Here is a 10,851-nt window from a genome sequence, read left to right on the forward strand (position 1 = left end):
GCATGAACAATTTGTCAGCTGCGTTACTGATCAGTATCTGAGTACAGGTCCTTCACTGACAAGACACCATTTGGGTGGCCAGTCTTTCTCCATACTATACCCAACAGTCCCGTGGTCAGAAAGGGCCAACGCAAAGTTGGAAAATGGCTAACACCTTGTCAACATCTAGGGCTGCACCACGCAAGAAGTGCGACACTGAATGTATTTCCTATTCATAAAATCGTCGTGGCTGAAGTGAAAGCCAATCAAAACCGACCCCCGCCAAAGGACAGACCGCTGGCAACCCCAAGCGTGAGACCCGTAGCAAACAAAAGTCACAAAACTTCCCGTTGTGTGAGAAGGTAACGCAATCGTAACTTTCACTAAGACGGAAACTGCATGTTTGCACTGAGTTCTTCTAAATCATGACCGTGCAGCAAAAGTCATACTTCTCCTCAGTCTGTGTCTGTTTATAGTTTCTTCCTCCGTAAAAGCCAGATTTGCATTTCTTATGGCATGTTTGTGGGATTCTGGGATCCTGCTCTGGCAACTCAGCTTCCTCTTTCTGTGCTCCAGTTCGTCCTATTGCAGGTGCAAAGTTTGCTATCATGCTCACTTCAAACAGACCAAAAATACGCCAATAAATGTATCGATTAGTTAAATAGCTCCGTTTACAGGATTTTGATGATGACTTGCATGTGACTAAACATTGCTAGAGGAAAAATTGACATATCGAGTTTTTTCAGGTGGTATTTTGCAGAGCTGCGTTCTGTTATGAATGCAAATGCGGTAACACCATACATCACACAAATATTAAAGTACACCGGCAAGCCACATTTATGAACGAGGAAACTTGTTACCGTGGCGCTATTTGCTGTTAACGTTACGTTAAACCTGGCAGTTTATGAATGTAATCCATATCTATGCACCTAAGAATGCACCTGTGGTGTGTTTCACGTAAATCCATTTTTTTTTCTAAAGAGGCTGTGAGTGAGATGAGGCTTTGGATGCTCGCGGAAGACGAAGACGGTGTTTGCTGTGAAGGTTTAAAGTACAAAGCGTCCCTTTCTGTCGCATTCTCATTCAGCGTTCATCCTTTTCACTGGCAGCAAACTGCCGGTGGAGAACGTGTGCGCGCGCGCGATGTTCGAGCGTTCCGTTTTTAGCGGGCGCGCGCGCTCGGGCTCTGCTGGCTCCGTCGCAGCGCCGTTCGGGCTGCACGCCGTCTTGATTTCCAGCTTGTCAAACATGCCGTCGTTTGGCTGGTTTGATCGCTCCCGTTCACTGACAAGCGCAAAAATGGGAACGCGTACGTGACGTCAGGTGAATGGATGTGTTCAAAAGTACACCAAGGCATGCGGTTGAAATCTAAATCACCGTGTATGCTCATACTTACGGACACGAGTTGGAATAGTGCTGAGCATTGTCTGGGGGGGGGGTCGGGGCTCGGCTAGGGTGAGCAGGTTGAGGACACGAAGAGATGGATGTGTGGATGTCTGATGGCCAGTGAAAAGGGAGGGAAGGTTTTGACCATGTCCAGTGCTGCGGCGCCCCTGCACTGTTTGTGAGTGTCGTGAACGTGTACGAAGCCCGCGTCATCTTTCAAATGGGGTGATAAAAGTACAGAGAAAGAGGGAGACTGACGAGGACATCAAAGGGATCAAGAATGACCCGACTGACGTTATGCAGTTGCCCGGAGTTTGTTGTTAATGTTCTTTTCTGTGTTGGTTGTCTTCTTTTAAACTGTCACGTTATATGAATGCTTTTGTGCAGTGATCGTTCTGCTCATTTCTTGACCTGGATATTTCAGTCTGACTTTGAGTTCCCCTCTTGGGTCTGTTTTAAGTCTGTGTGCATATCTGTCGGTCTGTGTGTGTTTACATTTCAGTAGTGCAGAAAAAATGTGCTGTAAATCTGTGGAAATCTCAGTGCTGTAAAGTGGGCCTCTTAGCACACACGTGCACATGCATAGTTCTAACAGCACAGATGCTAGATTATAATGATAGATTATACTGATTATACTAATTATACACTGTATACTCACTGTGTACATCCTATATGGTATGAGGATATTGTATTATTCAGAAAAATACACTTTTCTGGACATAATGACAGTGATGTAGGGGCAAGCATGCTGGGCTAGTTGTGTAAAACGCAAGATAGGCCAGCTTCAGTGTGGCTTACTGAATGAGACTGAAGAGGATGTGCAAAAAGCTGTTTATTTGCGTGTGTGCATTGCGACGTGCATTTATGCACGCGTGCGTAGGTGTGTGTGCGTGTGTGGCGTGTCTGCCAAACGCTCTTTTAAACTCCGACACAGAGGTCATCCCATTGACTATGAGGCAGACAGATCAGCTCCCATTTCCACAGAGGATCTCTGTGTATTTCATGTGCTGTACGTGCATCACCTTTAATGTTTTTTTGTTGTTGTTGTTGTTTTTTTAATATAGATCGGGTGTTGATGGTGCATTTGGGAAATTGGGGCATATGCATGCTTGTTGTTTGTATCTGAGAGTTCTTCTTTGTGTCTATGTTTAGTTCACACACTTTCCCCTTTCTTCCAATGTCTCACTGCTTGGTTGCCTGAAACAGGAGAGGGAAAAGTGATCGACTCATGCTCTACGTGAAGTCTGAAACCGCCTGCCTGAAACATTGTGTTACACCGCGTCGCGTCTCACATGCCTCCCCTAGAGAGGGCGATAGGAATCTGTCTCACGCCAGCCTCCCTTAACCGAGGCAAGCATCGAGTACGGGGGCGTAAAAAATAAAATTACACATCGTACGCTGAAAGAGCGCGCATGCCGTGCTCGAGCTGAGGCAGAGTGCGCTTAACGCGTGTCTGGGCACGTGCAGGATGCGCCGTGACCTGCCCGACGTGAACTTGCGCCTCTCGTCAAGAGTCGCTTTGGACATGCAAGCCACGTTCAATTATTAAGGCGCACATCACGTCTTCATTTCTGTGCTGTTTGGGTCTGCAGGAACTATTTTGGACCACCCTTGCCTAATATATCCCCTGATTATGTATGCGTGTCCTGTCCTCATAGCAGGGAAGAGCAAGACGGCAAGAGTTGTTCTTTGACACTGACTGCATGTCTGTTGAGTAATGGCGTTTTTGTTTGTACAATGTTTAGGTGTTTAGGAATAAGGACAGGAAATCTGTGCGTGTTGGACAATAGCATTTATTGTTGCATTTAATTTGTCATTAATTATAGAGATAGGTGTACAGATTTACAAACGTACAGTATGTCACCCACAGACAGCAGTTCTAGCCATTTGGCCCGTGTTCACACTGATTGTGATTAGCACCAATCCGGGTTCTGTCCTCTCCTTCCTGTCATTTTCCTCTCAGCGACATCGCTGTTCTCCCACACGTTTGTGACGGTGCGCAGGGGCGGTCCGGCGGCACGCAGTGGCCAGATCCAGCACGGCGACCAGCTGGAGGCGGTGGAGGGTCGGCCGATGATGGGGCTGCCCCACCGGGACCTGGCGCAGATCCTGCGACGTGCGGGGAACACGCTCCGCCTCACCATCCTCCCGCGTCCTGGCAACAGCACGCCTGATGCCCACCCGCCTGCCTGGGGAGGGGGACTTGGTATGGGGGGGTTCACCAAGGGTACACCGACTCAAAAGATAGAATTAGTAGCATAAGCCCAAGCTTTGCTCAGATGATCTCAGTGATCTGATCTGATCACTTTCCACTACTTAATGTGTTACTTCCACATCCTAAAGTATCAAAGGGAGGCACCCTTCCCAGTTGAAGTCTGTCCACAAGCAGTCATTTTTTTATTATTTAAAATGTTTTTTCTTTCAATAAAATGCCAATTTGTGTTCCTTGTCATAAACATTGGAATGCTATTTTACAACCAATTACATTATCAGATTACAGTCTGTAATGTGCAACTCTAGTTATGCATTTACATGAAGTGTGAGGAGTTTCTTATTTTGAGTTGTCAGCTTGTGTTTATAAGGAGCATGTGTTATAGTTGTAGAAGTGTCTCCTATAGGGGGCGCCAGCTCTTCATTCGTCTTCTCTGTCTCTCTCTTAGACCCTGCCAACTTGTCAGAGTACACAGATTTTGATCCAGAGAGCAGATTAAGAAAAGGGCACAGATCCAAACAAAAAGTGAGTTAAGATGTATACTCATGTCTTGGTATAATGTATTACTTGATGGTATTTAAAACACTTTAGGAGAGTTGTGGAATGTATAAGCATAATTTATTTATATTACTTCAGACTAGTCTAACCTCAGTCTTTTGTGCGCTGTCTCCCTGCCTCTCTCTCTCCCTCCCTCCCTCCCTCCTTCTCTCTCTCTCTCCCTCCCTCCCAAAAGGACCCACGGTATTACAATGTGGATCTGGAGAGAGGCCCCACGGGTTTTGGCTTCAGTCTCAGAGGGGGCAGTGAGTACAACATGGGCCTCTACGTACTCGGCCTAATGGAAGGTGGGCCTGCGTCTCGAAGCCAGAAGATCCAGGTTATTACGCACACAAGCGCATGTTCGTCTCTGACACGTTCACTGCACACCCCTGTAGATGCATATGTTCTAATTCGAGCGTTTTCCCCAATAGCATTCAGGGTCTTATGGACCGTAACCTCCGTGGGTTTGTGTTCTGTGGGGATGTGCTCAGGTAAGCGATCAGCTGGTGGAGATCAACGGCGACAGCACAGCGGGCATGACCCACAGCCAGGCTGTGGAGCAGATCCGCAAGGGGGGCCACCGCATCCACCTCATCCTCAAGAAAGGCAACGGATACGTGCCGGACTACGGTGAGCGGAGAGGGACACGTGGCGTGCACAGCTGGCTGAGTAGCTTCTGCTTTTAATGATCCTCGGTGGTCTCTTACCTGCCAGCGAATCTCTGGTCACTTCCACTGCAATGGTCAACTTCCTGTTCCACCTGCTTCTAACTCTGCTTTGGCTTTTTCTTTTTTTTCTTTCTTTCTTTCTTTCTTTCTTTCTTTCTTTCTTTCTTTCTTTCTTTCTCTTTTTTCGTTTGTCGTTTCATTTGCTTTTTGCCTCCCCTATCTCCTTTTTTCTTTCTCTCTCTCTCTCTCTCTCTCTCTCTCTCTCTCTCTCTCTCTCTCTCTCTCTCTCTCTCTCACTCTCCCTCCCTGTGTTTCTTTCTCTGTCTCTTAAGTGGAGCTTTCCAGCTTATCGCTGTGCATGACCAACTCCAAGCAGGGTGAGCCTTGCTTCTATGTCATAGGCCGGACGGAGAGCACACGGACCGAGAGCGCACGGACCGAGAGCGCGCGGTTGGTAGCCGTATCTCTCTCTCCCTCCTGTCCTTTTCTTTCCGGGTTCTTTCACTTCACGCCCGCCGTTTCTCTCTCCTTTCGTTTTTCCCCCTCGTCCGTCATCCTGTGCCACCATTGGAGTTACCCTTTGACCTTCATCTTGTTCACGCCACATCCTAATATCACCTACGTGAGCGGGAGAGGGGAAAAAAAATCTCCCCTGCCTCAACACACTTGATCCGACTCGAGGACGTGGTAGTTAGGCAATGGGCTGGACTAGGTGGGTATGGGATAAGGACAACATGAAACTGCAAGGTGGTATCTGGTCCTCGAGTCGAACACCTCTGGTGTAAAGCAGTGATTTGGCTCTCCTGATCACGATGCAGTCAGCATGTGGAAGTAGTCGGATAAATAGCTATCGTCATCCACCCCTAAATGGCTCCATTCTCCAGCTCGGCACCTGAACGGGAAGGCCAGGGAAAGTAAAGCCGTTGATGGTGTCCTTTCCCGTTTGCCTGCCCATTTCACCTTCATTCCAATCTGAATTCCCTTCAGCTGGATGGGTTTAACGACACTGGCAGAAAGTTTACGCTGCCAGACAGCATTCTCTTTTTTAAAACCACACCCATCTCTTTCTCTCTCTCTCTCTCTCTCTCTCTCTCCCCCCCCCCCCCCCGGTCTCTCCGCTCCTCTCAGGCCATGAAGGTGGAGCGGCCTCTCCCTCCTCCCTCTGCCCTGAGGAGCCCGGCGTGGCTGCGGTAGCTTTCTCCCTCCCACGGATCAGCGAGAAGGGGGCCGGCGGAGGGGCCGAGAGGAGAGAGGGGCGAAGGAAAGGAGGAGGCATCGGCGCGGGGCCGAGGAGCAGCCGAGGCGGAGCGGAGGAGGACAGGGGAGGCGCTCCTGGTAGCGAGCGGGGCACGGGAGACCCGGCCGGTAGCGCGGTTTCCTCCCGTTTGGGGAGGGAGAGGGAGAGGTCAGCGAGAGGAAGGGAGAGGGAGAGTTCGACCAGCAAGGTGCCAAAGGGAAGAGAGGAAGAGGAGGAGAGCATGCGGAAGAGAGAAAAGAAAGACAGGGAGGGGCAGCGAGCCAGGGAGAAGGGCAGAAGCTTGGGGGACCGCCGGAGTGGCGCGCACGGTGGAACTCCGAAGAGAGGAGAGAGAGCGAGGCGAGAGAGCATTCCTTTGTCACACAGGGAAGGGGAGAGGCTGGAGTTGAGCAGGCAGGAAGTAAGATGTGAAAAGAGGGCGAGCAGGAAGCAGGGAGAGAGAGAGTGCGATGACGTCGCTTCGCCCGAGGCCGCGGTAGAGGTCACGAAGAGGGTGCCCTTCTCCTTCCTCATGCCCCTGGACGATGACAACTGTGTCACCGACGACCTGTCCGACGCAGACTCGGCACTCAGCTTCTCAGAGGTCAGCGTGTCGGCAGCTAGCGTCTCGTTCGCCGAGGCCCGCCAGTCCCCATACCCCGGCGAGCCCCGCGAGCCCTCTGCCGCCCCGGGCCCCTGGCTTGTCCCCAGCCCCCACAAACTCTCTCAGGTCTTAGAAGGAAACAGGCTAAGCCGGCACGAAGTAGGACTGTGGTTCTGACAAGTGTAACCCCGGACTCTCTCTCTCTCTCTCTCTCTCTCTCTCTCTCTCTCTCTCTCTCTCTCTCTCGCACGCGTGCACTCTTTTTTTTTTTTTTCCACACGAACACACGCAAGCACGCCATTCAGTGACTTTCACCACACTACCGCCAGCCCTCCTCCATCTTTACAAGTCCATGATCTGTGTCGTAGTGTTCCCATTTTCGAGCCATTTGAAGTATATGCAAAGCCATTAGATCCCACCAGCGCGCATGTCTCTGGTCAAGGCAAACCAACTTGTCGTCTTATCGCCACCTAGGGGCCATTGAAGGAATGAGCGGCATGCTACCGTGAACGTGTAGGCTACGTGTGCCGTCCATAGCATGGATCGAATTAATCTCAAATCATTGACATTTTTATTTCGTTTTCTTTTATTTTCTTACGAATGCACTGAGATCCTATACCGAGAAAATTATGATTTTTTTTTTAAAGATTTTTTTTTACTAGCTGCTTGCTTTCTGTGACCGAACTGTAGCCCTCTCCCCTGTGTGTGGGGGTCTAGCTGTCCGTGCTGGGGAAAGGAACTGTTTTATTAAGAGGCTAGACAGCCATCTCAGACTTCTCCAGGTGCCTTCAGCTTCTTTAGCCGGTGTTTACCAAATAAAATAAAACGAAATTAAAAAAAACAAGAAAGGTAGAACTAAAGTAGCAAAGTAGTAGAGAGTGTGCAATGCAGCATTCTTCTGCCTCTTGAACTATAAATCTTTTCTCTCTTTTTTTTGCGAGTATATAAGATGGAGGACAAACACTGCGCACATTCTGCAAGCGGTTAGCGAGTCATTACAAGTGCCTCATGCGATATTCCTTTACGTGAACCACTAGACTTCCCTCGAGATGTCTACGAGAAATCAGGACCCTAGAGGTTTGGTTTCCCATCCCATGCTTATGGTTTTGAGTTCGCTGCCGACATTTCAGAGCCATTCCAGGTTGCCCGCATATTCTAAAAAGAAAACACACTCGCAGAACTAGACACCGCAAACCAACATAAGGCGAAGACCGATAGGAGCGCAGCGCCCTGCGTCCGACCTGCCGCGCAGCCTCTCACTTCACGTCGATTCCTTCATTTCAGGAGATAAAACAAAGGGCATTTTGATACTGGTCTTCTATGCATTTTGTAAGACTTACCGGTCAAAATTCTGGTGGCGTTTTTTTTTTCTACCTAGATCGGCACCATCGTGCACTGTTAAAAACGCAGGCGGAGTTGCTGGAACGTAAGTAGGAGAGAAGCGAAAATGAAAAGACTTGGAGCGGTCCTTCGATATCAGACGTACCGCGGCACCGGTGCATGCATTTCTCCTTACCTCCGACTGTCTAAGCAATAAGAGGCCACCTCTTTCCGTAGATGCAGTGTAGCTTTTACCCGAGCAGTTCACACCAGGACAGGATCTGAAACCCTTGACGAGGAGAGAAACAGGCACCGTGCCGCATTTGCGAGCTATAACTCGCTAATGAGTGCTTTGTGCAGGTCGTGCCATGGTCTTCACAGGCCACAGCATAATGTGATCAGTACTTCTCAATGCATGAGTTATGCTTGCGTTATGAAATGTGTCATAACTTAAGAGTGGTCCGTCGACTGAAGTTTGAAGAGCCATCAAAGTTCACTGTCCTGGTAGAGACCTCAACCAGCCTGCGTATAAATGTTGACTTTATATCTGATCACTAAAAGGGCAAAAATGCATTAGTGTTTGTATAAAACTGGAATGAGCAATGGAAATGTTTGATTATATTTTTTTTTTACTTTTTATTTCAGAGAGGCAGTACTGTAGCTGTGCTTTCAGTGTAGCAGATATTTCATGTAAAGCAAGAGTATTGTACATAAAGAAAAATCCCAGAAAATATATAGACTTTATTCCAAAACAACGTGTTAGTTATGTCCTGAAGTATCAGCCACCAACATATCAGAAATACTATATGTAGCACAGAAAATTATATCCTTCAAAGTAAGACCACAACGCCGTCTCTTAGCCGTACTTTGTTACTATACAATGGCACATGAAACCAGCTTGTAGTGCCATCTGGCGTCAAAGAAACGGTATGTACAAAAATTTGATTCAGACGAGAAACATTTCAAAGCTGCATGTACACTAATGGTCAAAGAGTGTTACCTTAGAGAAAGGGGCAAATATAAGTACCCACCCTATTTTTATTACCTTTAATAGGGATCATAATGTTCTAATGAAATGCGAAATGTGCAATGCTTTTTTTTTTTAAATGGTCCTTTTACCTTTTGGAAAAGACAAAAAAAACCAAAAACAATTGGTAGCATGGGCGCCCCCTACTGCTCTTTGGAACAAATAGTAGGCCACAGGTGAGCAGGTTGGCAGTCATGGGTTTATCCCCCCTCTTCGCTTTAAAACATTCTGGAAACCAAGGCAGACCCACGGTGCCAGTGAATAAATATGCAGTCAAAAAAAAAGAGACATTTTGAATAGCATGCCCACAAAACACTTTAGACAAGTTGTTGTTACTCTATTGAATTTAGATTAATCGGTAGTCCTTTAGACTACTGACAGGTAGTCTTCTAAGAAGGAGCCATAATATGAACCAATCAGTGTATTAATACAAGATGCAATGTTTTGATACTGTAACTTATGAGGTCAGCCTATTAGCAGTGCCACTGCGCTATTGAAATGATAATTAATGATGTCATCCTCTTTCCCTTTGCAGAACGGAATAAGGATAGGCCTTTGTTCTTGTAAGGTTTGTAAGTGGTGACACTTCAACTGACAAAACACAAAAGTCAAAGGTTCGGCTTTGACTTTCAACTTGAACTTATTAGCCTTGTAAGGAGTCAGCCATTGTACAGAACAAGGGAGACATTTATAGATTTAAAAATGAGAGTGCAACAGTGCCAAGGCGATTAAAAGAATCTGCTTTAAAAATCCAAGCTAGGCTGTATAAAAGAGACTACTTGTATAAAGAGAAGTATCTAAGTGGAACGGCTGGACAGCTAAGAGAAAGACGATTGAAGGAGAGGGCACCCTGAGACACCAAGGAAATACCACAACCTGGCTTTTAGCAGTGAGGTACAGCAAACTGCTCTCTGGAAGTGAGCTTTGGCGATATCAAAAACTATCCCAGAGATGTACAAGGCCCCTGGCTGGAAGCAGAAACTTTTAGCATGACTGCTAACACGCTTGCATGATTGATTTAGCACACTGCTCCCAATCAAGGGTTGTTCTCTCTGTATGATGGAGAACTCGGTGTACACTGGACATCTCCCCCTAAAAATGCTTTTTCTTATACCCTTAACCCTAGTCACAACCATAATCCTAACCAGAGTTGTACACAACTCGGAGCTCCACGGCTTCCTGTATAACCGCTGCCCTCTGCTTCATTTTCTTTCTCCTGATTCCGGTAGAGAGGAAGAGGAAGTAGGCAGGTTTGTTCCGGTTTTTTATTATTTTTATTTATTTATTTATTTGTTTGTTTGTTTGTTTGTTTTTTAAAACCAGGTCTCGGGATTCTCTACCCAAGACTTGAAGTCAAACAAGTAGCCATTGTTCTGAAGCTGCAGCGTTGCAGCTCGAGCACTGATTCTGCGTAAGGGTGTGTACATAGCAGTCCACACGACACTTAAGAACACAGATGTACAGTTTTTAATTATCACTCTTGATATGTATGAAGATTATTGTATTGTTTTTGAATGCATCACCAGGGAGTTTTGAATTATGAACAATGGAATCATGACATGCAGTTACTGAAATAAAGTGAATAAACTGATTCAAATGGGTTTTGCTTCCATTCACTGATTTCCCCAATTATGTATCTTAAAAGTACTTTTTTTCTAAATACTAGTGAAAGTAATAGTTCATAATAATACATGTCTTTATCACAGAAGCATGTTAAAACAGTCTATTTGATTTACCAGTGCATTGCCTAATTGTAAAATGAGTTCTTTGTTGTGCGGTTATCTTGTTGTGCAGTTATTTTGCTACCCAGAAAGTGAAATTTTACTTTTGTAGGTATGGTTATGTTAAGCAGATCTTCTGGCATTAAAGTGCATGTCT

At 46.8% G+C, this 10,851-nt stretch overlaps 1 protein-coding gene across 7 annotated transcripts in view; it reads left to right on the forward strand.

The window, feature by feature from the left end:
* The window catches only part of magixa (MAGI family member, X-linked a), a 39,561-nt gene extending 28,751 nt beyond the window's left edge, over positions 1-10,810 (forward strand). For 4 of the 7 annotated variants that reach the window (XM_035521875.2, XM_081707411.1, XM_081707410.1 and 1 more), the window contains 5 exons: positions 3,329-3,571; positions 4,026-4,102; positions 4,311-4,454; positions 4,609-4,747; positions 5,914-7,475. In XM_035521875.2, coding sequence (XP_035377768.2) covers positions 3,329-3,571; positions 4,026-4,102; positions 4,311-4,454; positions 4,609-4,747; positions 5,914-6,803 — 1,493 coding nt within the window. In that variant the 3' untranslated portion in view covers positions 6,804-7,475. Of the gene's footprint in view, positions 1-3,328; positions 3,572-4,025; positions 4,103-4,310; positions 4,455-4,608; positions 4,748-5,117; positions 5,236-5,913; positions 7,476-10,296 lie in introns of those variants that run through there. The other 3 variants (XM_081707413.1, XM_081707414.1, XM_081707416.1) reach the window with 3 other exon arrangements.
* The last annotated feature ends 41 nt before the right edge of the window (positions 10,811-10,851 follow it).

Source organism: Electrophorus electricus, chromosome 25, assembly GCF_041902795.1.
Source record: "Electrophorus electricus isolate QZ-2024a chromosome 25, ASM4190279v1, whole genome shotgun sequence".
Taxonomy (NCBI): domain Eukaryota; kingdom Metazoa; phylum Chordata; class Actinopteri; order Gymnotiformes; family Gymnotidae; genus Electrophorus; species Electrophorus electricus.